Source organism: Megascapheus bottae, chromosome 6 (genome assembly GCF_031878675.1).
Source record: "Megascapheus bottae isolate mThoBot1 chromosome 6, mThoBot2.hap1, whole genome shotgun sequence".
In the NCBI taxonomy this organism is placed as follows: domain Eukaryota; kingdom Metazoa; phylum Chordata; class Mammalia; order Rodentia; family Geomyidae; genus Megascapheus; species Megascapheus bottae.
In genome coordinates, this window is record NC_143514.1 from 69,586,847 (window position 1) to 69,614,090 (window position 27,244).

General features: G+C 47.1%; 1 protein-coding gene across 1 annotated transcript in view; it reads left to right on the forward strand.

Moving 5' to 3' along the window:
* Window positions 1–204: 204 nt before the first annotated feature.
* Window positions 205–27,244, forward strand: part of Rhce (Rh blood group CcEe antigens) — a 28,204-nt gene continuing 1,164 nt past the window's right edge. The window contains exons 1-9 of the mRNA XM_090333860.1: window positions 205–352; window positions 6,933–7,119; window positions 10,279–10,429; window positions 13,330–13,492; window positions 14,347–14,513; window positions 15,744–15,881; window positions 18,626–18,753; window positions 19,279–19,358; window positions 22,587–22,660. Coding sequence (XP_090189986.1) covers window positions 205–352; window positions 6,933–7,119; window positions 10,279–10,429; window positions 13,330–13,492; window positions 14,347–14,513; window positions 15,744–15,881; window positions 18,626–18,753; window positions 19,279–19,358; window positions 22,587–22,660 — 1,236 coding nt within the window. The remainder of the gene's footprint in view (window positions 353–6,932; window positions 7,120–10,278; window positions 10,430–13,329; window positions 13,493–14,346; window positions 14,514–15,743; window positions 15,882–18,625; window positions 18,754–19,278; window positions 19,359–22,586; window positions 22,661–27,244) is intronic.

The following is a 27,244-nucleotide window of genomic DNA, read 5'->3' on the forward strand; positions in this document are numbered from 1 at the left end:
ATATTGAATACATGCATTACCTTTCTCCCCAGCCAAGCCCTCTGCTCTGGGTTAACTATATCCGCAGGCTGAGGACCAGCAGTGCTGCCTGAGATAAGGCCTTTGGCGGGTGTTTCTCCTATCACTCCCTAGAGTATGTAAGGAGGTGTGGGTGAACGGGGTGAGGCCTGATGCTGCAGAACACTGGCACAGACAGACCTGGAAATGGGCTCCAAGTATCCCCGGTCTATGCGCTGCTGGCTGCCTCCATGGGCCTTGACACTAGAGGTGGCTCTCATTCTCATCTTTGCCTTTTTCACCTCCTATGATGTGCCCTCGGGGGATCAGAAGGCATTGTTGGGGACCTACCAAGGTGAGGTTCGCAGAGGCGTGGGGGGGTAGTGTCTAGTTCCCCAAGGGCACAGACCCCGCTTTCTCTAGAAGAAAGGATTCCCCTCCCCTTGGGAGCAGCCTGGCCAGCCCTTGTTATTATGGTTCCTGTTTTCCCTCACTGCAGGGTTTTCATCTTTGCTTCTCTGCTCTCCCTCGCTTCTCTCTCCTTTGTGGCAAGGACTTCCTTTCTCCTTTCCACTAGGGAAGTCTGATTCCCTGCAAAACCCGAGCCAGAAGAAACGAAGGGGAGTGTAAAATTGGGGGCTATTTTATATGCAGCTAAAAATATCTCCAGACTGTGATGGGAACAACTATAAACAAGACAGATGTCCATAGTCGTATGATTTTGCTTCCTTAAAAAAAAAAAAATCACAAGGCATCTCAGTGAGCTCTAGGTTGCTTAGGTTAAAGAATGGGTCTGCTGGAGGAATATCCATGAGACAGAGCTGAAGCCGCGGCCTGGAGAAGAGCTGGCATGTTCCTGAGGGATGCAGTGCAGCTAGTGAGCTAGGAGCAAAGAGGCAGCACCCTGGCAGAGACGGCAAGGGCAGCTACGACGGGTGGAGGGTAGCAAGTGTGACAGCATATGGGCACCTCTCGGCACTGGACATGCACTTTCAGTGCATGTCAATGTCATTTTTTTTTTGCCAGTCCTGGGGCTTGAACTCAGGGCCTGAGCTCTCTCTTTAGATTTTCTTAAGGCTAGAGCTCTACCACTTGAGCCACAGCACCACTTCCAGCTTTTTCTATGTATGTGGTACCAAGAAATCGAACCTGGGTCTTCCCTACCACTAGGCCAGACTCCCGGCCCAGTCAATATCATTCTTGAAAATCTAGTGCAACGTCTATGCCAGTGCAGTGCTTTCATTTGATCCCCTCTCCACCACTGTTCCATCCAGTGTTAGGGCCAGGAACCTAAGGATTACAGATTGTAGCTGGTATTTGTGTAGCATTTGCCATAGACCAGGCACCATGCAAAGAACTCCACAAGAGGCCCTCCCAGCCCGTCCAGGGAGATTCTGCTATGATCTCACTCCAGCCTTACAGTGAGTTTCCATGCACTTTACCACTGTGTTATGTGGCCTACTTCACAGGAGGGTAGAGTCATACCTGTTGTATAAACAGGTGTGGGAGTCACTCAGCCAAACTTATAGATTGGCACTAGACTCCCTGTTTTTTTCTGCCTCTGATGTACTGGTAAACATGCTAGAATTCTCTCTCTCTCTCTCTCTCTCTCTCTCTCTCTCTCTCTCTCTCTGTCTCTCTCTCTCTGCGTGTGTGTGTATGTGTGTGTGACAGGGTTAGGGCCTCTCATTCCCAATGGCTTTTTTCTGCTCAAGACTGGTGCTCTACCACTTGAGTCAAACCTCTACTTCTGTATTTTGGGTGGTTAATTGGAGAGAAGAGTCTCACAGACTTTTCTACCTGGGCTGGCTTTGAACAGAGATCCTTAGATCTCAGCCTCCTGATTAGATAGGATTACAGGTGTGAGCCATTCATACCTGGTTTGTAATTCACTTTTAATGGAAGCACAGAACAGGATCCATAACTGAAGTAGGCAAATAAAGGTAGAGCCCAACAGGAGCCCTTGTATATGCCCATGCCAGAGCAGGCTGTTGGGCTTTGACACTGTGATACTGCAGGTTCACAGGAGGGAGGCCAGGCAAGGCAGACCCCCTGGGTTGGGTAAGAAAGGAATTTGGTGTTTATTCTGCTAACCAGATGCAAGAATGTGAGGAGCTTGAGCCGGGTGTTGTGGCTTACCCCTGTAATCCTAGCTACACAGGAGATTTGAGGATTGTGGTTCAAAGCCAGCCTGTGTACTAAAGAACAGGAGACTCTTACCTTTAATTAACCCCTAGAAAAAGGGAAGCGGGGCTGTGGCTCAAGGGATAGGGTGGTAGCCTTGAGCTGAAGAGCTCAGGGACAATGCACAGGGGTAGGACTGTAGCCTTGAGCTGTACAGCTCAGGAACAACACCCAGGCCCAGAGTTCAAGCCCCATGACCCACAAAAAAAAAAAAAAAAAAGAAAGAAAGAAAAGGAAAAAAAGAGCTTAGATGTGGCTTTTGGAGAAAGCAGGGCTGACAGAGGGGCATAGCTTGGGCATGACAGCTCTCTGGACACTGTAGTAGAATACAAAACAGAGACCTGCAGCCTGCTGGCTGTGCACACCGTGTGTTCAGCACATGCTGCATTCATGAATGTCCTTACTGGATAGTGCATGTGTTTTACACTATACCTGCTTGTGCCAGGAACATGGCCTAGTGGTAGAGTGCTTGCCTAGCATGCATAAAACCCTGGGTTCAATTCCTAGGTACCACATACACAGAAAAAGCTGGAAGTAGTAGTGTGGCTCAAGTGGTAGAGCCCTAGTCTTGAGAAAGCTTAAGGACAGTGCCCAGGCCCAGAGTTCAAGCCCCAAGACAAGAAAGAAGGAAAGATAGAAAGAAAGAAAGAAAGAAAGAAAGAAAGAAAGAAAGAAAGAAAGAAAAGAAGAGAAAAGAAAAGAAAAGAAAGAAAGGGAGAGAGGGAGGGAGAGAGGGAGGGAGAGAGAAGGAAAAGAAAGAAAGAGAGAGAAAGGAAAGAGAGACAGAGAAAGAAAAAATAAAGTCAAAACAAAATATATGCCTTCAAACTCCTAATCATATGGTGTCAGTGTCCAGAGGATTCTATGGTTACTCCAGACCATAGTGAATCTAAATCCATTCCTCATCTCAGTCCTGGGCCTTGAACTTACAAGCATGAATTTCCATGTCTAGTTTATTTCTGAAATAATCTCTATGTCTTTTGGCCCTGACTAGGACAAACACCAATCTTCCTGTCTCCACCTTCCAAGTAGGTGGGATTACCAATGAGCCAGCATGTTTAGCCCTCCTTAGCTCCTCTCCTCTCCCTCTCTTCTTTCCTCTCCCTCTCCTCTTTCCTCTCCCTCTCCCTCTCTCCCAATGACGTGTACATTCTGGGGTGGAAGCTGAGGTGTCCATGAGATGCTTATGGGAAGCAGAGTGTATTGGCTAGCTGTAGCTGAGTAACAACTATCTTTAACCAAAAATAGAAGTCATTTAATTTACTCATGACGATGATTCAATCGCTCATAATGGATGAGTCTCAGTCTAGGCAGTTCTTCTGCTGGTTTTTACTAGGGTCACTCACGCATCTGTAGTGTGGAGGTTTGATGGGGCTGGGATGGCCTCAATCAGTCTCTGTCTAGCAGTTTGATGCTGGCTTGTGATTAAGCCCGTGAGTCTAGGAAGCCCCGATTTCTTCACATGGGAGCAAAGATGTTCCCACAGTGAGAGAGGACCAACAGCCCCGGTGTGGGGGTGCTTGTAGAGCTTCTGCTGATGTCCTGTGATGAAAGCCAATTACAAGATCAAACTCAGCGGGCGGAGTCAATACTGGAAGTTACCTTTCATTGGAGGCCATTGCCAGAGCAGTTTACCACACAAGCCTGCCCTAGTGCCACCATTCTGAGATATGTGTATCCCAGGCTGAAAAGACTCTGAGAAGATGGAGGGAGGGCTTCCCCAATGATACCCTCCCCTCCCCCACTGAGCTCCTGACTCCCTGTCAGACCTAGAACTTTCACACTAAAGCTGGAAAATTCCTCCTTGAGCCCAGTCTTAGTAGCACATATCTCCCCTCCCCTTTCCTTATCACCCCTAAACACCTTACAGTCCATTAGCTTATCACATCGGTGGCCAGTGGCCAATGTGGGTGAGAGCGGACTGCTAGGGACAGGCTGATACCTCTGGAGATGCCCTGGAGAGGGGCCCAGGGAGTAAGAATCAGAGGAATGGTTCCCTAGCCAAAAGCCTTTGGGGGCTGGGAGAGGAAGTGGGAGGGGGTAGAGGTAGGAGGCGGGGTCCTGAGGTTAGAGGTTATTTACTGATGGGGGGAGGGGTGAAATTGTGGTATTAATATCATTTTCTTGGCTGGGACACAGTTTCTCCATTGGGTGCAGTATGGGGCCTTGACAAAGAGGCTATGAACCCCACTACCTGGAAGTGGGCTTGACTGAGAAAGCTATCCCTCCTCCATCATACGTCTCATCCTTTGACCTAATTTTCTTCTTCATATCTTTTCTACTTGGCTCCTACAGCAATCTGAAGGAAACCCCCGCTCCTCAAAAGAACCCCCTTCACAAAATGTTCCCTGCCCGCCTGGCCCTGGCACCATCTCCAGGAAGCCTCCCCTGCACCATGCTCCCCCATGTCAGGGAAGAAGGTGCAGAGTCTAACCTTCCCTAGGTGGCAATTCTCCCCCACCCGCAAGTCCCCATGGCAGTCCCCAGGGACCTCCGACACCCTGGGCTGTCAGAGTGATCTGGATCATCAGCACCCACCCAAACCCAATGTGCCAGGCCCTGGCTGTGTCCTTCAGTGGCAGGGAACTTGAATGGGCTCTGTCCACCAAAGGGACTTTTTGAGATGCTGGAGGGATTCCAGTAACGTGAGCTTCCTGACTGTTTGGCAGGTCCAGGGCTGAGGGCAGAGGCAGGCAAGTTCTTCATGCGGTGATCGTTACAACAATGATAAACAGAGAGTGATGGAGTGTTCGCAACACCCCAGACCCAATAACTCGACCTACATATACTTCCTTTCCCTCATAATCACCCCTGTGAGCTGATGAGGAGAGCGAACAACACACAGTGTTATGAGGCAGAAATGTATTAACTGTCATTTCAGAAAGTCAGAAATGGCCAACAGTCGGCAGTTTAATCATGTTTAACCTGATAGCAAACGTTAGAGCTGGGAATCTAACAGAACTACAGGAACTCAAAAGTCCATTCTCTTTTTACTTTTTTTTTTTTTTTTTTTTTGCCAGTCCTGGGCTTGAGCTCAGGGCCTGAGCACTGTCCTTGGACTTTCTCAAGGCTAGAGCTCTACCACTTGAGCCACAGTATCACTTCCGGCTTTTTTTGTATGTATGTGATACCAAATAATCGAACCCGGGGCCTTTGTGCATGCTAGACAAACACTCTACCACTAGGCCAAACTTCCAGCCCCTGTAATTTTTTTTTTAAAACAAAAGCATTAAAGGTCTATGTGCTGCTTGCAGACAATTTAACACTGAAAATAAAAAATTGCCCAGACCCAGAGATGATAATCATGAGAGGCAGAAATCCTCCAGATTTCTCTCCTGGCATCCATACATGTGTGAAAATAATTGGCGAGATTGTTCCCTCCTAAGCACGTGTGTGTGTATGTGTGTGTGTGTGTGTGTGTGTGTGTGAGAGAGAGAGAGAGAGAGAGAGAGAGAGAGAGAGAGAGAGAGAAGAGAAAGAGAGGGGGAGGGAGGGAGGGAGGAAGATATGCCATTGAATTCTGGCAACCTGATCAAGTGTGCTCAGAATGGGAATGTGGTTGAGTGGCAGAGTGCTTGCCTCGCATTCATAAAGCCTATCACATAAACAAAACAAAACAATAAAGAAGTATATTCCGTGTTCTAGTGGACAGATGGGGTTAGGAAGGAGTGTGGCGTATGCAGGCTACTCGGGTAGAACCTGACTGCCTGGGGGCAGAGAGTACAGTGACCTAACTCTTCTGCGCCTTATTTTTGTTTTATCTTTAACATGGTGGTGTGGCCCCCACTCTGCTCCCTGGCTGTTTGCGAGGACGATCCGTGGGAAGTGATCAAAACTCTGTGAATTAGACTTTTGTGTCTGTGACACCTGAGAGAGATGACTTGACAGAGGATTTATTCTCAGAGGCTTTAGTCCATGGTTGGCTGGCTCCGTGGGTGCCGGGCCATGGCGAGGCAGGCATCGCGGTGGGGAGGGCGAGGAGGAGCCGGTCGTCTCAGGGTGGACAGGAAGCAGAATGGAGTAACATGCTCGGTCTTGACATGCTCTTTTTTTCTCTTTTCATTTTCTTTCTTTCTTGTTTTCTTATTTTTTGCCAGTTTAGGACCTGAGCACTCTCCTTGGGCTTTCTCAAGGGCAGAGCTCTACCACTTGAGCCACAGCACCACTTCTGGCCTTTTCTGTATATGTGGTACTGAGGAATCAAACCCAGGTAGAGTGCATGCTAGGCAAGCACTCTACCACTAGGCTACACTCCCTGCCCCTGAAATACTCTTCAAAGGCACCCCCAAGAAGCCATTGTGTTCAACTAGGCCCCACGTTCCACAGTTCCACCAATTCCCACTAAATCTATTCAGATTTCGAAGCCTTCAGGGAATTACCCATTGACTAAGTAAGCCCTCATAAACGAATGGAAACTCCCTCACTCCCTCTCAGAGGTCCATTTTACTAATCTCCTAGGTGTTCCAATCGATGTGACAGCCAGGATTAACTACCACATACACTATTAACACAGAGTGAACAATAAATGTAGGCTGTTATCAAAGCTCAGAGAGGTTGTAGATCAAGACCACACAGCAGAAAAGTACTAAATGTCCTGGTTTGAGTTCATGTGTGCACAGTTCTAGAGCACAAACTGCCTAGATCACAAACTATTCTAGATCACATCAGAGCAGCTCCTGTCCTCTGTTGGGACAATCCCTGTCATCGGGTGTGACTTTCCAACTCCTCTCCTTCTCCACTTCTCCTTGTAGTCCTCCAGGATTTCACTGTCATGGCTGCCCTTGGCTTTGGCTTCCTCACCACCTCCTTTCGGAGATATGGCTGGAGCAGCATGGGCTTCAATCTCTTTCTGCTGGCCCTGGGTGTGCAGTGGGCCACCTTGTTGGAAGGAGTCCTGGAGCAGCCTTTCCAGAAGAAAGTAGTCATCCAGCTTTCCAGGTAACTGATGCCAGCGGGGTCCCTTTGGATCGTTGAGAGCACAGGATTTGAGAGGCAAGGTGTTGGAAGAGTTGGGCTACTTCCTTCTTTTCTAGCTCTCATGCCATGCAGTCTGTAGGACATTCTTACTGTAAAAGAATATTCATTGTTGATCTAAATTCAAACAGCCACAAGCTGGTGGTTCACACCTATGATCCTAGTTATTCAAAAGGCTGAGGTCTGAGGTTTGCTATTCAAAGCCAGCCTTGGCAGGAAAGTCTGAGAGACTCTTATCTCTAATTAACTGCAAAAGTCTGGAATTTGAGGTGTGGATCAGAGGGTAGAACTCTAGCCTTGAAAAAAAAATGCTAAGGAACAGTGCCCAAAATCTGAATTCAGGCTCTGGTATGGAGACATACAAAAGAAAACCCCATATATGCAAAATTAGTGATATATATAAATACATAAATGTATATTCTACATTTTTTTTCTTTTTTACTGGACCTGGGACTTGAACTCTGGGCTTAGGCACTGTCCCTGAGCTTCTTTGCTCAAGGCAAGCACTCCACTATCTGAGGCACAGTGCTACTTCCAGGTTTTTCAAGATAAGTCTCACCGTTTCCCGCCCAGGGTGGCTTCAACTGTAATCCTCAGATCTCAGCCTACTGAGTAGCTAGGGTTACAGGCGTGAGCCACCAGCACCCAGTTACCATTTTTTAAATGTCACTGGGCTTTTTCCATTCTTTCCTCTTGAGCCATCCTTCCACTTCCAGTTTTTTTGCTGGTCAATTGCAGATTAAGAGTCTCAGATTTGTCTGTCCAGATCTCCTGTCTTAGCCAGGACCACAGACATGAGCCACTGGCACCGTGCTATGTGTGGTATTTTTAAGGCTGAATTTTGAAAGGTTCCGAAGGCTTCTGGAAGGTTATTGCTAGAAGTTAACAAAAGCTCCCTTTGCACTCGGTATGTATTAACTGGCTTTGGCCTTTTAACAGTTCCAGAAGTATCACCTCTACCTTAAAGACAGAGGCACTGATTGAAATAGGAAAGGGAAGGGGGAAAAAAAGATGAGGAGAGGGAGTGGGGGAGGGAAATGGGAACAAAAACCTGAGAAGGGGTATCAATGTGAGAAGTAGTGCACCTTCCATCCGGCGAATATAATTGTAAACCCTCTATACATTAAAAAATAAATAAATAAAAACAAAAAATTTTAAAAAAAAGACAGAGGCACGGAGGCACAGAGTGGTTGAGTGATTTGCCTGAGATCACACAGTCAGGAAGTGGCTGAGTAATGCCCCAACGCAGACAGCGTGAACTTGCTGCTGTATTCCTGAGCGGTATACTTCAGGCTCAAGTGGTAAGGTGCTAGTCATGAGCAAGAAAGCAAGAGTGTGAGGGCAAGGCCCTGAGTTCAAGTCTTAGTACTAGCACACGTAGAAAAAGATGAATTCTATTAGTTTCCGTTGTCTTTTTCTATACAGTCGTTTTGGGCATGGTAACCTCAAGTGATGACCACTTGCCTCTGTGTGCCCAATAAGGAGAGGAGGCACACACTGAAACAAGAGGTGATGTGAGCTGGGCTTTGGTGTCACATAGGGAAAGAACTGAGAGCATAATTATTCATCAGTCCTGATCATGGGTGGGGGAAGTAGCCTGGTTGTGCTTTATCTCAGGATTGCCTGGCAGAGAAGAGATCCCACACCTGTCCCAGGCTATTTCTCCATCTGTCCTGTCCTTCCTGGATTCCACGGGTGGCTGCACCATCACTGGATATGAACTGGAGCTAGAGACACCAAGCTTTCCTGCTGCTTCTGCTTTCCATTTGCACATTCCCATGTTTGTGGTTTTTGCCAAAGTGCATCTTATGCAGGGTTAGCATTTGAAGGAGAGGATATCATTTTTGCACTAGCTGTGCCTGCCCAGCTGTGGTTGGCACAGCAGCATCACTAACTCTGAGGGGCTTAGGGAGAAATGGAATTGTCTCCCCAGCTAGTAATAGTCATAAGGAAGAATCAGTGTTAACTAGAAGTCTAGGAATCACTTTCTGTTCTTGAGGGTGCTTTGTGCCAGGCTTTTGTTTTGGGCAATATTGGAACTTGAACACAGGACCTTATCCTTGATAGGCTGTCATGCTACCATATCCTAGGCCTGCTCTTTTGCAGGTTATTTTGGAGATGAAATCTAGTAAACTTTTCTTTCTTAATTAGCATATACATAGGTGGGAATTCATTGTGACATTTCTGAGTAGGTCACAGTCACTTTAAATCAGTCAGTGATCAGCAATTGTAATCAATTTCACTCTCCTCTCAGTCTCTCTTCCCTGTCTAAAGCAATTCCAACAGGTCCCAGTGTTTTATTTTCACACATGCAAACAATTCTGGGTTGATTACATTCATCCTCTTCATCCTCCTTAGCTCAGCCTGCTGTAATGAACATTTCTTCTCAAGCTGGCCTCAAACTCTGATCCTCCAGGTGTTAGCCTTCTGAATAGCTAGGAATACAGGCGTGAGCCACTGGTGCCTAGCTTCTTGACACTAGACATACAAATATGAAAACCATCCTTCTAATACCTCTGTATCACAAGATAAATAAGGTTACTCTTACAGGTAGAGAAACAGGCCGAGTTGAGACGAACTGCACAGGTGGTGAATTAGAATGGGAAGCCAGGCTTGTCCTGCTTCCAAACCCAATTAGGCTTTTTTTAGTTGGCCAGGAGATGAGCAAGGAGAGATGAGAATGACAACAATCGAATGGCTGGTGAGCTGGCAGGTCCACAGCGCCCTCTATGGAGCATCTGTAAGTAATGAGTGCAGAAAATAAATTCCTGGGCAGAATCCTCGCAGTCAGGTCCTGGCAGGAGCCCTGGAGAACAAGCACTTCCTTAACTCATGGTGACATTAGCAGGAGAGCCTGTGAACCTCTGAGTACTTACATTAGGAGCGTACAGAGTGTAAGAGAGTGTAAACTCAGAGGACAGATGCTACCTGGGAAGGACCAGACACGAGTCCTCAGGCTGCTGTAGCAGCAGCCCTCCTGTAGGTGGCGCCTCATCTTCTAGTCCCTCTACCTTGTAGCCTCAGTGCCTTGGGCAGTGCCCAAGTGGGAAGGCAGATGGAGGGACAGATGAGCACAGAAGGAGCATCCTTCCCTTTGGTCATCCTGGTTCTTCTCTCCACCAGGATCCGACTGGCCACTGTGAGCGCCATGTCTGTGCTGATCTCAGCAGGCGCCGTCCTGGGGAAAGCCAACTTGGTGCAGCTGATGGTGATGGCTCTGGTGGAGGTGACAGCTTTTACAGCCATGCGCTGGATCAGCGGTCACATCTTCAGGGTGAGTCACAGAGCTCTGAGGGGACCTTGGAGAGGGGCAGGAAGGCAGGGACAGGGGGCATTGCCTCCCCTTGGGGATGCTTTGAGATCTGCAAAGTAAAAGCAAGCCTAAGTAAGGTTGCAAAAGGGTGGTCTATGACGACTGTTTAAACATAGCAAACTTTACATCCCACAATACATGTGGGATTGTGCTAGTCAGAGGTAACTATGGGATATATAAAAGGAGAATGAGGCCAGCTTTTGGAGGTTATTGACTGTAATCCTAGCTATTCAGAAGGCTGAGGTATGGGAATCGAGGTTTAAAGATGACTGCCTCCTAGGGTTTGGGGGAGCAAGTGAATTAAATCAGTGAGGTGGTGCATATGGTCAAAGATTAACAAGCAAGCCAGACACCCTGACTCAATTTTGCAATCCTAGCTACAAAGGAGGCTGAGATCAGAGAGTTGTGGTTCAAAACCAGCCTGGGCAAAAAAGTCTATGAGACTCTTTAACCAGCAAAAAGCCAGAAGTAGAGGGGCCGGGAGTTTGGCCTAGTGGTAGGGTGCTTGCCTAGCATGCATGAAGGCCTGGGTTCGATTCCTCAGTACCCACATACATAGCAATGCTGAGGCTCAAGTGGTAGAGTACTATCCTTGAGAAAGTCCAAGGACAGTGTTCAGGCTCTGAGCTCAAGCCCAGGACTGGCAAAAAAAAAGCCAGGAGTAGAGCTGTGACTCAAGTGGTAGAGCACCCACCTTAAGCCAAAAAGCTAAGTACTCACACTCGGAGTTTAGGATCAGCACGTGTGAGTTTTATTCCGGGGGAGTTCTGAACAGAAGGAAGAGCAGCGATGACAGGATGTTTTAAGAGAATCATGCTGACTGCTAGGTCCAGAAAGGCTGGAGGGAGGCGCGGTGGGAGCTGGAGAGGAAGCCTCTGTAGTCACGTAGACTAACCCTGGCACTGTGGGGGGGGGGGGAAGTGGTTGGGATCTGGCTGCACTCTAAAGGAAGAAGCAATAGGATTTGCTGATAGACTTACCACACATTGGTCATGACAGGGATAGGCCATAAAGGTCACCAGGGTTTTGATCTAGAGCACTGGAAGGATGTGGGACCATTGGAGGTGGGCAGCTCTTACACAGAAAAAAATAGGGCAGGGAAATCCCAAGTTCAAGGATTTTGTTTTTCAGAGCTGAGGACTGAACTCAGAGGCTGCCCTTGTCAGACAAGTACTCTACCGCTGAGCTAAATCCCCATCCTCAGGGGGTTCAGTTTAGGATGTGGCAAGTTCCGTTAGAATAGGGCTGGAGACATGTATTAACCAGCCCAGTGAGACACAATCTCCAATGTCCAAATCTGAAACTTAGCAGAAAGGCCGGGCTAGGGTAAAAATGTGGGAGGTTAACAGGGTAGAGATGATGATGTTTAAAGCCATGGAGGCCAAGGGAATCACCCTTGGATATAGAGATGTGAGAAGTCTGACCATGGAGTACCACGGGTTTTAGATGGGGACACAGGGAAGAACCAGCCAAGGTGATGGAGGAGTGAGGGGGGCACACGGAGGGCAGCAGGTGGGTGGGGCCAGCCTGTGGCGGGATCGGGTGATCTGTAAGCCAGGCTGGGGAAAAGGTTGGGGATAAATCCTGACTGGATGGGCTCAGGAGCAGGGATGAGAATGGGTGACAGCAGCGGACACAAGCCACCTTCCAAGGATTCTGCTTTAGCAGGAACACAGAAAGTTCTGATTGTTAGATTAAGCTCAGTGGTACTTACTTGCCTGTGAGACTTACCTGGAAGAGAGCAGGAAAACTGATGGCCCCAAAACATGAATTGCAAGAAACATTCATTAATCTTTGGATTGGAGAGAAGAGGTATCGCCTCTATGCCTTTGTGGAGAAGCAGAGGCTGGGGTGGGTGGGTGACGGCTTGGTGACAGGTACCAAGGGCAATCCCTCCAGAAGAGAATGCTCAACAGCTTGCTTGTATTTCTTTTCTTTTCCTCTTATTTCCCTCCCTGTCTCCCTTTTTCTTTCTTTTCTTTCTTCCTGTCTCCCTCCCTCTGTCTTCCCTCCCTCTCTCCCCACTCTCTTTCTCTCCTTCCATCCTCTCTTTCCCTTCCTTCCTGTAATATCCCAGCCATTTGGGAGGGGGGTGCTGAAACTCCCAGCAGTAGAGTCACCAGCTAGGAGTCATTTTATTGGCAGCACTGTGGCTATTCTCCACCTTCCGGCTGATAGAGAGCAGATCCGACCTTCACTTGGGCTGAGCTTTTACACGTAAACACCACACAAGGTGGTGGTCACCCTATGACGTCATCTCATGATGACGTCGATAACCACAGGATGAAACCACTCGCAGGTGGTCGAGCAGGTTAAGCATTTTTACAAAAACAAATTGGAAGCTAAGGCAGTCAGGTTATTTTCTCCCTCCCCCCTCCACCCCTCTCTCTCCTTTCCCTTTTTGGTGCCAGTTACTGGGGCTTGAACTCAGGACCTGTGCTCTTGTCTTTTTCATAAAAGGCTGGTGCTCTACCACTTGAACCATACATCTACACTCATATGATTGGAGATGAGATAGTCTTTTCTGCTGGGATTGGCTTTGAACCTTGATCCTTAGGTCTTAAGACAACATGGGTGAGGCACCAGTACCCAGGGACTCAAGTGCTTTTGTTTAGTTTTTTATTTTTACTTACTGCTGGTGCTCTACCATTGGAGCCAGCATTTTCACTGATTAATGGGAGATGAAGTTTCAAGGGTTTTTCTTCGGTTGGCTTCAAACCTTGAACCTCAGCTGGCTGAGCATGATGACCTCTGAACACCAGGCTCACTGAGTTCAAGTGAAGAGTCCTAGAGAAGCCCAGAACTGTCAGGAAGGAGTGTGTGGGCAGGACACGGTAACACTCACGGCTCCTTTGTTGCAGATAGAAGACCACGTGGGCACAATGAACATTCATGTGTTTTCAGCCTACTTTGGGCTGACTGTGGCCTGGTGTCTCTCAAAGACTCTGCCTTCAGAATTGGATAAGAAAGTGCAGAAAGAGAAAGTTCAGATGGCCACGAGTCCCAGTCTGTTTGCCATGCTGGGTAAGAACAATGGGTGGGGGTTTGTCTTCTGCCTGAATTGGCTGATCTGTGAAGCTGCAGATGGATCTGAAACTGTCCTTGAGCCCTGACCCTGAATGTCTGAGGCCTTCCCATAAACACCCACCATTTCCAGTAATGTTTGTGGAGACCACAGCTTTGAATTAACCCTATGTTTCTAAGCATCTCCCAAGGCTCAACATCTTTGAGTTTAAATAAGTTTATCCAGTCCTTAATCTTCAACTGAAAGGAGGGAATTTAACAAGTAAAGAAAGTACCAGGTATAAAGTACCAGGTATAAAGTACCAGGTATAGGTACTTTATGCCTATAATCCTAGCTATTTAGGAGGCTGAGATCTGAGGATCACGGTTCAAACTCAGCTAATCTCCCATTAGCCAGTAAAAAGCCAGAAGGAAGGAAGGAGCTGGGGATCTAGCTTGGTGATAAGGCACTTGCTTGGCATAAAGAGAGCTCTCAGTTTCATTCCCCAGCACTAGAAGAAAAAAAAAGAGTACCAGAATAATCACAGTGTTATGTTTTTTACAACAATGCACCTGAAAAGCTGGGAGAGGCTTAAAGGAAATCGGGCAGTGAGTCCCACAGCAGGTTAAGGAGAATTAGGCGATAGGCACAAATCACAGACGTGGGTTTGGAGATATTGGCCCACTGCTTACTTTCCCAGTCTAAGATCCATGCTGGCTGCTCCCTAGTGACTCCTCAGGGAGACACAAAGTGTCTAGGCTCATGCAGCTGGTCAGTGACACCTGCTAGCTCCAGCCTTCCCTTCTGCTGAAGCTTTTGGGGGGCTCAGGACTGGGAAACAGGAGTGTGGTTTTAACCCGTGACCCTCTCTTAGGTACTCTCTTCTTGTGGCTATTCTGGCCAAGTTTCAACTCAGCTCTGCTGGTGGAAGGAAGTGAAAGGAAGAATGCTGTGTTCAATACCTACTATGCCCTTGCAGTCAGCACGGTGACAGCCATCTCCACGTCCGCCCTGGCTCACCCCCAAGGGAAGATCAACCTGGTGAGGAAAGGGCAGCCCTCTGGTGCTTCAGGCCTGCTACGCATGTGCATACTTACCCCCACCGGTCAGCCCCGGGGGGGAGGGGAAGAGCACGAGGGCTTGGCCTTCCTTGTCTGCAAAGTCAGGGAGCAAGGAAAGATGATGGGCTCTCAAATGGCCACTGGTACTTAGGCAATTATCAAATGGCCACTGGTACTTAGGCGATTATCAAATGGTCCCTGGCTCCCTGGAAGAGAGACAAAAATTCATCCAGAGGCAGATCAAGAGCCAGTAGATAGAGTAGAACTTGTCAACTTCTCCTTTTTCCCCAAGAAAATTTAAGAATGCAATTCATGCCAGGCATCTGTGGCTCATGCTGTAATCCAAGCTACTCAGATGTCTGACTTCTGAACATTAAGGTTCAAAGCCTGCCCAGGCAGGAAAGTCTTATGAGACGCTTATCTCTTATTTGGTGATTACACACACACACACACAAATAAATAAAAAATAAAATAAAACAGAAGTAGAGTTGTGTCTCTAGTGGTAGATTGACATCTGTGAGCAAAAGAAGCTAAGATATAGTGCCTAGGCCCTGAGTTCAAAGCCCAGGACAAGGTTGGCTCTTTCTAGGGAGGCAGGAGTAAGTATTTGGCCAGAAAAGCCCAGAAGCTGGGTGTAGGGCCCAAGTTTCCAAGACTTAAAGTTGAGAAGGCAAATTAGTAAGAACACCTCTAGGTCGAGAGGAATAAAAGACCACATGGCCCAGCCAGGGGGCCAGTCACATAGGTGGGCTAGGCAAGAATAGCTGGTAATCAGGGCCAGGAGTTTGGCCTAGTGGTAGTGCTTGTCTAGCACGCATGAAGCCCTGGGTTCGATTCTTCAGTACCACATACACAGAAAAAGCCAGAAGTGGCGCTGTGGCTCACTACCTTGAGCAAAAGAAGCTCAAGGAGAGCATGCAGGCCCTGGGTTCAAGACCTAGGACTGGCACAAAAAAGAACTCTGTGAAGTAGAGATAATCATGTGTGGTGGCCAGGATGGAGAGAGACTGCCTCTCCTCATCAGGGTGACAGCTCTCTGAGCCTATGAGGTAGACTGAGCCATCAATGAAAGTCACTTAGTCCCGGCTGATGGGAGAGGATGGCTTGAGGACCTGCAAAGCAGGAAGGACATTACAGAGTTGGTTTGTTGCCAGCTTTGGGAGACACCCTGGGCAAGGTGCTTTCTTCACTAACAGCGGTCTCTCTGCAGATTCATATCCACAATGCAATACTGGCAGGAGGTGTGGCTGTGGGCCCCTCTTGCCACCTGATTTCCTCTCCGTGGGTCTCTATGGTGCTGGGCCTTTTGGCTGGATGGATCGCCATTGGAACAGCTAATTGCCAGCTGGTAAGGAATTAGACAACTAACACCCTCTTACTTTGGCTTAGACCAGTAAGGCCCTGTGGATTTGGTGAGCCATTATGCTGGGCCAGAGGCTGCATTTGGCAGGGACTGGCCTTAAATTGGGTGCTGGTGGCTCTCAACTGTAATTCTAGCTACTTAGGAGGCAGAGATCTAAGGATCATAGTTTGAAACCAGCCCAGGCACACAAACCCAAGAGACTCTTATCACCAAGTAACCAGCAAGAGAAGAACAGTTTGAGTTAACTGAAGCAGAGCAGTTTGCTTTTCCTGCAGGCTGTGTCTTCTTTGTTTTTTATCTTTGAACCTGAGATGGATGAGACTATACCCAAAAATGAAGGGCAATGAGTTCTAGTCTCTCAAGTCCTACCTCTTCTCTTACTCTATAGGGCCATAGTTAATTGGTGTCTCAATTCCCTTGATTCAATCTCTGGTGGGGCACTAGTCAAAAATTGTTCATTCTGAGCTGGGCATGTGGCTCACGCCTGTAATCTTAGCTACTCAGGAGGCTGAGATATGAGGATCGAGGTTTGAGCCAGGCTGGGCACTAAAGAGTGGAGACTCATCTCCAATTAACCACTAGAAAAACAGAAATGATGCTGTTGCTTAAGGGGTAAGGCAGTAGCCTTGAGCTGAAGAGCTCAGGGACAGCACTCAGGCCCACGACTGACAAAAAAAAAGAAAAGAAAACTGTTCATTCCAGGACCAGGAGCATGGCCTAGTGGTAAGAATGCTTGCCTAGCATGCATGAAACCCTGGGTTCAATTCTTCAATACCACATACACAAAAAAGCCAGAAGTTGGTGCTGTGGTTCAAGTAATAGAGCCCTAGTGTTGGGAAAGCCCAAGACAGTGCCCAAACCTGGCAAAAAAAAAAAGACCCAGGACTGCCAAAATAAATTGTTCATTCATTTATTCCCATTTATGTTTTTGTTTGTTTGTTTGTTTGTTGTGCCAGTCCTGGGGCTTAAACTCAGGTTCTGGTGCAGTGCTTATTCTTCTGTGCACAAGGCTAGAAGTCTACCATTTCAGTCATAACTCCACTTCCAGCCATTTTGGTGCTTAATTGGAGATAAGTTTCATGGACTGTCCTGCCTGGGTTGACTTTGAACTGCAGTCCTCGGATCTTAGCTTCCTGAGTAGCTAGGCTGACAGGTGTGAGCCACCAGCGCCACTCCCATTTGTGTTTTAACCCTCATTTTGCTTCTTAAGCTACAATTTAGTAGAGGAAAACTGACAAGAAGCACAGTGTAAGAACTGCCATAGAGGGCCGGGAGTTTGGCCTAGTGGTTAAAGTGCTTGCCTAGCATGCGTGAAGACCCAGGTTCCTTCTCTATCTTTTCCTCTATGTGTTGTTGTTTGGAGCTAGCATGTAGGTATGACATGCTTGTGGGACATGAAGCAATGTCTGAAGGCATTCTGGGTTAGCTCAATAGGTGGGTGTTACTGGCATGTAGAAGATAGATGCTAGGGATGTTGTTCAACTTCCTACAAAGCAGAGAACAGCCCTCCTGTCCCTCCCCCAGAATATCAGTCTCCATGGTGATAGACCATGCAAGTCCAATGGTGTCCATGGACTACTTACCTGAGAGCGTATTAGAAATGCAGTCTCAAGCTGGAAGCTGGTGGTTTACATCCGTCATACTAGCTACTGTGGAGGCTGAAATCTGAGGATGCCAGCTCAAAGCCAGCCTGGTCAGGAAAGTCCAGAAGACTTTTAGCTTTAATGAACCACTAGAAAACCAGAAGTGGAGCTGTGACTCAAAGTGATAGAATATAGTCTTGAAAAAGAACTCAGGACCCAGTCCCTCAGTTCAAGCCCCGTGACCACCACCACCAAAAAAAAAAAAAAAGAATAAAAAAGAAAGAAAAGAAATACAGAGGGCCGGGAGTTTGGCCTAGTGGTTAAAGTGCTTGCCTAGCATGCATGAAGACCTGGGTTTGATTCCTCGTGTACCACATACATAGAAAAAAAAAAAGCCAGAAGTGGTGCTGAGGCTCAAGTGGTAGAGCTCTAGCCTTGAGAAAATCCAAGGACAGTGCTCAGGCCCTGAGCTCAAGCCCAACCAAGACTGGCAAAAAAAAAAAAAAAAAAGAAATACAGAATCCCAAACTTTTTAATCACAAACACTCAATCCTTCTCTGCATTTTTTTTTTTGCCAGTCCTGGGCTTGAGCTCAGGGCCTGAGCACTGTCCTTGGATTTTCTCAAGGCTAGAGCTCTACCACTTGAGCCTCAGCACCGCTTCTAGCTTTTTTCTATGTATGTGGTACCGAGGAATCGAACCCGGGTCTTCACGCATGCTAGGCAAGCACTTTAATCACTAGGCCAAACTCCCAGTCCCCTTCTCTGCTTTGTTTGTGTGTTCTTTTTGCAGTACTGAGGGTTGAATTTAGCTTATACTCTCACCTGAGCTATATCCCCTCTCCCCCCAGCACTCTTCAGTTTTATTTTGTTCTTGAGATAAGCTCGTGTTAATTTGGCTCAGGCTGCCCTCTAGCTCTTGCCTGCCTCTGTCTCCAGAGTAGCTGTGATTGTAGGCATCTACCACCACACCTGCCTTCTTCCTCTGCATTTTCTTGGGGATTGTGAATGCACTGTCAACACGGAGAGGGCTTCTTTAGGCAAGCATCCCTCTTAGGTGGCCCCACAGGTCAACAGTTTGTTCAAAGGGTGGAGGGAGAATATGGGTTCCACACGTACATCTGCTTACAATGTCATCTGTCCCCAGGTGCTTCTCAACCGCGTGCTGGAGATTCAGGACTTCAGTGGTGTCCTGGCCACCTTCGGCTTGCCGGGCCTGCTTGGAAGCTTTGCCTACGTCATAGTGATGGCATATAATGTCTACTGGAACCCCTTGTAGGTGGCGTGCTGCCCACCACAACGCCCCGTCTAACTCAGTGAGAAAAGAGCCTGAAGCTCTGTGTAGGGCCCAGGGATGAGCCGCTCAAGGTAGCCAGAGACAGTAAGGATAGGGCCTGGCGGCTGGGGTGTGCCATCCAGAAGAGGAATGTGGGCTGGGCTGTTCTGGGAGACCTGGGTTCGATTCTACATACACAGAAAAAGCTGGAAGTGGTGCTGTGGCTCAAATGGTAGAGCTCTAACCTTGAGGACAGTGCTCAGGCCCTGAGTTCAAACCCCAAGACTGGCAAAAAAATTATATATTTATACACCATATAAATATGTGCCAATGAAGGTCCTGGGATGCCCTGTTCTCCCAGCCTCCTTGTTCTTCAGGAAAATGGCAGGGGATACAGCAGCTGGGGAGAGCACACTTGGTCTCCCCATGGTCCTTCTTGACCCAGCACCACTGATGCCACAGGCTCTTTGTGTCCCCCAATGACCTCTGCAGCCTGGAATGACCCTCTGCTTCTTCGTTTCTAGGATTGGCTATCAGGTGTTTATGGACATCGGGGATCTCAGCCTGGCTTTGGTGATGGGTATGGTGTCTGGTCTCCTCACAGGTCTGTGTGATACCACCTCTTCAAGTACTGCCCCCAGCCATAGGGCCAGGGCCAGCTTGTCTCCTGCCCTGGACTGCTTGTATATGTGGCCATCCTTGCCCCCTCATCTCTAGCTCAGTGAAACAGAGGGCTTAAATCTTGATTAAAAAAAAAAGGAAAGGAAAGCAGAGAATCACATCATTTCACCACTGGAAATCTCTCAGGATTCACTTACTGCTGGCGTGGACTTTGAGGACAGGAAAAGGCAGGTATCGCAGGAGGTGTAAGTGGAGCTAAGTGACATAGTTCTCGAGTCCAGGGAGGGTGATTGGACCTATTTTTATATGGAAGGCCAAGAACCCCTCTACCTGGGTTACTCCCCCCTCCTTTTTTTTTTTTTGCACTGGTTCTAGGATTTTAATTCAGGGCCTAGATGCTGTTTCTTAGCCTTTTCGCTCAAGGCTACCACTTGAGCCACGGCTCCACTTCTCACTTTTGCTGGTTAATGTAAGATAAGATGTTGCCTAGATTAGCTTTGAATTGAAATCCTTAGATCTCAGCCTCCTAAGTAGCTGAAGTACAGGCCTGAGACCTCAGCGCCACTCTGATTATCCCTTGATTAGCATTTTCTTTCCTCGGACTCTCTGCTTTATCCAACCAATGTTTTTTTTGTTTTGTTTATTTTTTCCTTTTTTTTTTTGCCAGTCCTGGGCTTGGGCTCAGGGCTTGAGCACTGTCCTTGGACTTTCTCAAGGCTAGCATTCTGCCACTTGAGCCTCAGCACCACTTCCGGCTTTTTGCTATGTATGTGGTACCAAGGAATCGAACCCGGGTCTTTGTGCATGCTAGGCAAACACTCTTCCACTAGGCCAAACTCCCGGCCCCCAACCAATGTTTATCCACTACTACTAAAAGTCAAGGACTGAGGGTGCAACAGGAAACCAAACAATCTTCCTGATCTCATAGGGAGCAGACTAACCACAAACAGATACATGGTACAAATGCTATAGAGGCAAAGCAGGGTCCAGAGCCTGTGGAGAAAGCCACGGTGAGGTGGGTGGTGTTTTAGAGTCAGTCAGGGACGACTTACCTGAGAAATCAGGTAAATAGAGATCCAAAATCAGGGGTATAAGCCATGCTTTCATTTACAGCAACAGTAAAAAGCAGACTCTAAGTCCAAAGGCACAGAGGTGAGAATATGCTGCGCGCACGCGCGTGTGTGTGTGTGTGTGTGTGTGTGTGTGTCTGTGTGTGAAACAGCAAGGAGGCCTGAGAGGCTGATGTGGAAGGAATGAGGGGAAAGCACAATCTGAAGACAAGAAGCCAGTTGTTCTGAAAGAAAAGTCACTGGAGATGGTCAGAGGAATGAACATGTTTTGTGCTCTAGCAACATGATGGAAAGCATGAAGCAGAGTTGTTGATTAGCTCGTTGTGTGTTTATACATGGCTGGTGAAGATCTGCATCTGTCCAGAGCTACTCTTATTTATTCTACAAGCAAACATCTCTTGTTGATTATAGGTCCTTATATTGCATCACTAGGCAGGAGTTCCATGCCAAATAATGACAAAGTGGATGACTGGATGGAGCTGGGAGTTTGGCCTAGTGGTAGACTGCTTGCCTAGCACTCGATTCCTGGGTACCACACACATAGAAAAGCTGGAAGTGGCGCTGTGACTCAAGTGGTAGAGCTCTAGCCTTGAGGAAAGCCCAAGATCAACGCTCAGGCCCTGAGCTCAAGCCCCAGGACTGGCAAAAAAGAAATTATTTCTTCATATTTCCACACTGATTAATAAAATAATTATTTTTTTAAAAAAAGTGGTTGACTGGAGATGTAGCTCAAGTGTTAGAATGCCTGCCTAGCAAGCTCAAGGCCCTGAGTTCAAATCCCAGTACCACCAAAAAAAAAAAAAGCCTGTGACATTAGGTACATTACTTTACTTCTCTTGGCCTGTTGGCTCTTCTGAAAAATGAAAGGGTTTTAGAAATTGTACATTTGGCTTCTTTTTCACTTAAAAAAAAAGTATGAAGGCCGGGAGTTTGGCCTAGTGGTAGAGTGCTTGCCTAGCATGCACGAAGACCCGGGTTCAATTCCTTAGTACCACATACATAGAAAAAAGCCAGAAGTGTTGCTGAGGCTCAAGTGGTAGAGCTCTAGCCTTGAGAAAGTCCAAGGACAGTGCTCAGGCCCTGAGCTCAAGCCCAGGACTGGCATCAAAAAAAAAAAAAAAGTATGAAGCTGGGCACGGTGGCTCACGCCTATAATCCTAGCCACTCAGGAGGCTGAGATCTGAGGATCAAGGTTCAAAGCCAGCCTGGGTGCAAAAGGACCAAAGACTTTTTTTTTTTTTTTACCAGTCCTGGGCTTGAGCTCAGGGCCTGAGCACTGTCCTTGGACTTTCTCAAGGCTAGAGCTCTACCACTTGAGCCTCAGCACCACTTCTGGCTTTTTTTCTATATGTGGTACCGAGGAATCGAACCGGGGTCTCCATGCATGCTAGGCAAGCACTTTAACCAGTAGACCAAACTCCCGGCCCCAAGGACCAAAGACTCTTATCTCCAATTAATCACTAGAAAATCAGAAGTGGGTCTGTGGCTCAAGGGTAGGGCAGTAGCCTTCAGCTGAAGAGCTCAAGGACAGCGTCCAGGCCTAGAGTTCAAGCCCCATGACCACCCCCCCCCCACCAAAAAAATATGAAGATCTGGTTGACAGAGGCTCACAAGTTATTTTAGCTACACAGGAGAATAAGATCTAAGCCGGCCCAAGCAGGAAAGTCAATGAGACTCTTATCTACAATTAGCCAGCAAAAACGTGGCATAGCAAGAGCTATGGCTCAAGTGGTAGAGCACCGGCCTTGAGTTAAAAAGCCAGGGTGCAGTCCCAGTCCTTGAGTTCAAGACACACATACACACACATACACACACACACACACACACACACACACACACACACACGAATCAATGAAACTAGGGAGGGGGTTGGAGGAGGGAAAGGGGGACAAAAACATGAGAAGGGGTATCAAGATTTGAGAAGTAATGCACCTACTACCTGATGAATGTAACTATAACCCCTCTATACATTAAGAAGAATTAATGAAACCAGTCCAAGTATCTTAGCACTTCCATTTGTCTGTCTCCTGATTATGAGTTTCTGTTAAGAGACTGTAGTCCACTTCCAATACTTAGATTAAACTTGAGATAATAAACACCGTACTCCAAGTATTTTAACATTTAATTATTACTTGTTTCAGGTTTGATCCTAAAATTCAAAATATGGAGACCACCTCATAAGACTAAATATTTTGATGACCAAATTTTCTGGGAGGTAAGATTGTGTGTGTGTGTGTGTGTGTGTGTGTGTGTGTGTGTGTGTGTGTGTGTGTATGTGATGGGGCTTGAACTATGGACTGGGTACTGTTCCTGAGCTCTTTAGCTCAAGGCTACTGCCCTACCCCTTGAGCCACAGCCCTACTTCCCATTTTCTAGTGATTAATTGGAGATGAGTCACACATTCTTTAGTGCCTGGGCTGGCTTTGAACTGTGATCCTCAGATCTCAGCCTTCTGAGTGGCTAGGATTACAGGTGTGAGCCACCACTCTCAGCTGAGGTAAGATTTTTTAATCTATCAATATAATAGATTTTTAGTGAATAAACTTAAACGCATCTAAGTATAAGCCAATTGCCAGTGGCTCTTGCTCAGAATCCTACTACTCAAAAAGCTGAGATCTGAGAATCAGACTTTGAAGCCATTCCAGAAAGAACAGTCCAAGAGACTCTACAATTAACCATCATCAAACCAGAAGTGGAGTGTAGCAAAAAAAGAATGAAGAGAGAGAGAGAGAGAGAGAGAGAGAGAGAGAGAGAGAGAGAGAGAGAGAGAGAAAGAAGGTAGGATTCAAAAACTTGCAGAGCCAGTCAATCCGTGTGTGTGTGTGTGTGTGTGTGTGCGTGTGTGCGTGTGTGTGTGTGCGCGCGTGTGTGTGTGTGTGTGTGTGTGTGTGTGTGTGTGTGTGTGTGCTGGTTCTGGGGCTTGAACTCAGCGCCTAGACACTGTCCCTTAGCTTTTTCTTTTTTTCTCTCCCTCTTTCTTTTTTGTGGGTCATGGGGCTTGAACTTGGCCTGGGTGCTGTCCCTGAGCTCTTCAGCTCAAGGCTACTACCCTACCCCTGGGCCTGGGCATTGTTCCTGAGCTCTTTAGCTCAAGGCTACCACCCTACCCTTGAGACAAGCCCCACTTCCCATTTTCTAAAGATTAATTGGAGATGAGAGTCTCTGGTCCTTTTGTGTCCAGGCTGGCTTTGAACCTTGATCCTCAGATCTCCTGCTCCCTTAGCCTTTTCGATCAAGGGTGGTATTCTACCACTTGAGCCACAGTTCTACTTCCAGCTTTTTGCTGGCTAACTGGAAAGACGAGTCTCACTCACTGGCTTTCCTGACTTTCTTGAACGGGATTCCTAAGATCTCAGCCTCTCGAGTAGCTAGGATTAAAATTGTGAGCCACCAATACTGTATTCTTCAGTTTTTGCTTTGTTTTACACCATACAAGAAGCCCTTTTGAACATTGCAACTTCCTTTTTCGTTGCATGCTAGTCCTGGGGCTTGAATTTGGGGCTTGGCCACTCTTCCTTGGGCCTCTTTAATGCTCAAGGCTAGTGCTCTACCACTTGAGCTACAGCACCACTTCTGGCTTTTTTTCCGAGTAGTTCATTGGAGATAAGAGTCTCACAGATTTTCCTGTCCAGGCTGGCTTTAGAGATCTCAGCCTCCTGTGTAGCTAGGATTATAGGCATGAGCCACCTATGTATGCCCAACTATGTCGCAACATTCTTGAATACCCTTATTGCACTTCAAGGAATTAGACAGGAAAGCTGACTAGAAGGGACATGGAAAATAGCTCACTACTTCAACATATCCTTCGTTTGCATAAAGTAAACAATGAAGCCGGCTCAGCCAGATTCTTCTGAGTGATTGGCACTGCCTAGGGTAGAGCACTGATCTAGAGTCCTGAGTAGCTAGGATTACAGGAGGGAGCCACTGGCACCCAGTCCACTGACATCTTTTTAAAATGAATTCCACAGTTAGCTTTTGTGAAATCAAGCCAGGGACTCTGTACAAGTCTGCTGTGCATAAATCCCTGCTCTAAGGATCATGTGGAGGACAGAGAAAGTGGGGTGAGAGGGCTGGTCTGGGAGGCCTGGGTCTTCTGTGTGTTCAGGTCTCTGTATGAAAGGCCAGGTGATCCTGGTTGTTGCTGGTGAAAGAGGAAATGAACGTGGGGTTGTGCTGGCTTGGATAAAGTAGCATGAAGGCAAGCCTAGAGGAAACACAAAGCAGCCTGGCTTCGTAGTGTGTGGACGGGCTGATAGATGACTAAGCAGTCTGGAATCTGTGCATGCATGTGGGTACATCTCTACTGAGGCTTAAACTCATAGTCTGGGCACTGTCCCTTTGCTTTCTCACTCAAGTCTTATACTCTCCCACTTGAGCCATACCCCCATTGCAGCTTTTTATAGTTAATTGAAGGTAAAAGTCTCACAAACTTTCTTACTTGGGATGGTTTCAAACCACAATCCTCAGATCTCAGCCTACTAAGTAGCTGGGATTATAAATGTGAGCTACCATCTCCTGGCTTGAATTTCATCCTATAAGCAACTGAAAGCTACCAAGGTTATAGTAGGGAAATGATTCGATAACTTGAAATCTTTGCCCTTCAAGAGTAGCACAGGAGTATGAAGAAGGATGTAATCTGAAAGGGCAGTGACATGTTGAAGATCAGCCATTGGCTTCTGAATAAGAATTGGCAAGGGCTGGGAATGTAGCTCAGTGGTAGACTGCTTGCCTAGCATGCGTGAAACCCAGGGTTTGATTCTTTAGTACCACATACACAGAAAGAGCCAGAAGTTGTGCTGAGGCTCAACTGATAGAGTGCTAGCCTTAAGCAAAAGAAACTCAGGGACAGTGTCCAGGCCCTGAGTTCAAATCCAGGACTGGCAAAAAAAAAAAAAGAGGGCCGGGAGTTTGGCCTAGTGGTTAAAGTGCTTGCCTAGCATGCATGAAGACCCGGGTTCGATTCCTCAGTACCACATACATAGAAAAAAAAAAGCCGGAAGTGGTGCTGAGGCTCAAGTGGTAGAGCTCTAGCCTTGAGAAAGTCCAAGGACAATGCTCAGGCCCTGAGCTCAAGCCCAGGACTGGCAAAAAAAAAAAAAAAAAAAAGAATTGGCAAATTTTTCCCTCTATGACCCTGGGGATGGAGCCCAGGCTTTGTACATGCTAGATAGACATGTGTGCCCTTAACTGTACTCTCAGCCCCTGCAGGGATTTTTCCTTGATGATTTCCCTGCCAGGAAATAGAAAATCATTACTATTTTGGCACAAAAATCCTATGGAAATGTGCTGAGTTCCTCTTGCTATTTTATGCAAAGTTAAAAAAGCAAAAACCTCAAGACATACAGAAAATCCACAAATGCCTCTACCACCAAAATGAGGTCAGCTTGCCCTTTTTTCCCCCCTCATTGATCACGGGGCTTGAACTCAGGGCCTCGGTGCTATCCTTCAGTTTTTCTGCTTAAGGCTAGGGTTGTATCACTTTGAGCCACAGCTCTACTTCTAGTTTTCTGGTGATTAACTATAAATAAGAGTTTCATGGACTTTCCTATTCAGGCTGGATTCCAACTTCAGTTCTCAGATCTCAGTCTCCTGGGTAGCTAGGATTATACGCATGAGCCACCAGTGGACAGTTTTTAGATGTAGAAAATAGCCACGTCCTCTAGCTCAGCAGTAGAGAGCTTACTTCACTTTGTGCAAGGCCCTAGGTTCCATTACCAGCATTGCAATAAGGAGTCAATGAATGCTTCTTGGTGTATCTGAGTTCCAATTCTAGTTCATCTACTATCAGGCTGGAGCTCTTGGGGAGCCCCATTTCTGAAGCTCAGCTATCTCTATAAAATAAGATTGAATGCAGGTTCTATGTTCTGAAGTCAGCCAGCTAGATCTAGATCCTACCATTTTCACCTTGACCTCCCAAAGCCCCAGGCACCTCATTTCTGAAATGTAGACAACGTAACTGTCTCACAGGGCATGCACAGTTTAAAGGAGTTTAAAGGAGTTAGTGTATACAAAATACACGGATAGAGCCATCAAAAATACTCTATGTGTTAGCAATCCTGACTTCCAGCCCTAGGACTCTGTGATCTGAGATGATTCTACTCGCAATGGTGGGACACAGCAGGATGTTTCACATCACCAGGAAATGAGGTGTGGATTAGGTGGTAGAGTACCTCCTTGTGCAAAACAGTTATGAGTACATTGCACCAAGTTTAAGCGCCAGTATAGGCACGCATACATACACACACTCAGGACACATTCAGTCTGCAGAAGAGAAGGCCCAAAGGAGACGTGAGAATACTCTTCTCATACTGTGTGTGTGTGTGTGTGTGTGTGTGTGTGTGTGTGTGTGTGTGTGTGTGTGTGTTTTCCAGTCTTGGAGCTTGAACTTAGGGCCTGGGTGCCCTGAGCTTTTTATGCTTAAGGATAATGCTCTGCTACTTAAGCTATAGCTCTACTTCAGTCTGTTTTGGAGATAAGAATCTCATGGAGGCAGGCATGCTGGCTCACGCCCATAATCCTTACTACTCAGAAGGCTGAGATCTGAGGATCTCTGTTCAAAGCTACCCAGGGCACTAATGAATGTGAGACTCTTATCTTTAATTAATCACTAGAAAATGGGGAGTGGGGCTGTGGCTCAGGGGTAGGTGGTAGCTGAAGAGCTCAGGGACAGTGCCCAGACCCAGAGTTTAAGCTCCATGCCCCCCCCCAAAAAAAAAGAAAAGAAAAGAATATCCCATGGAATTCCCTGCTTGTGCTGGCTTCAAACTGCATTTTTCAGATCTCCGCTTCCTAAGTAGTT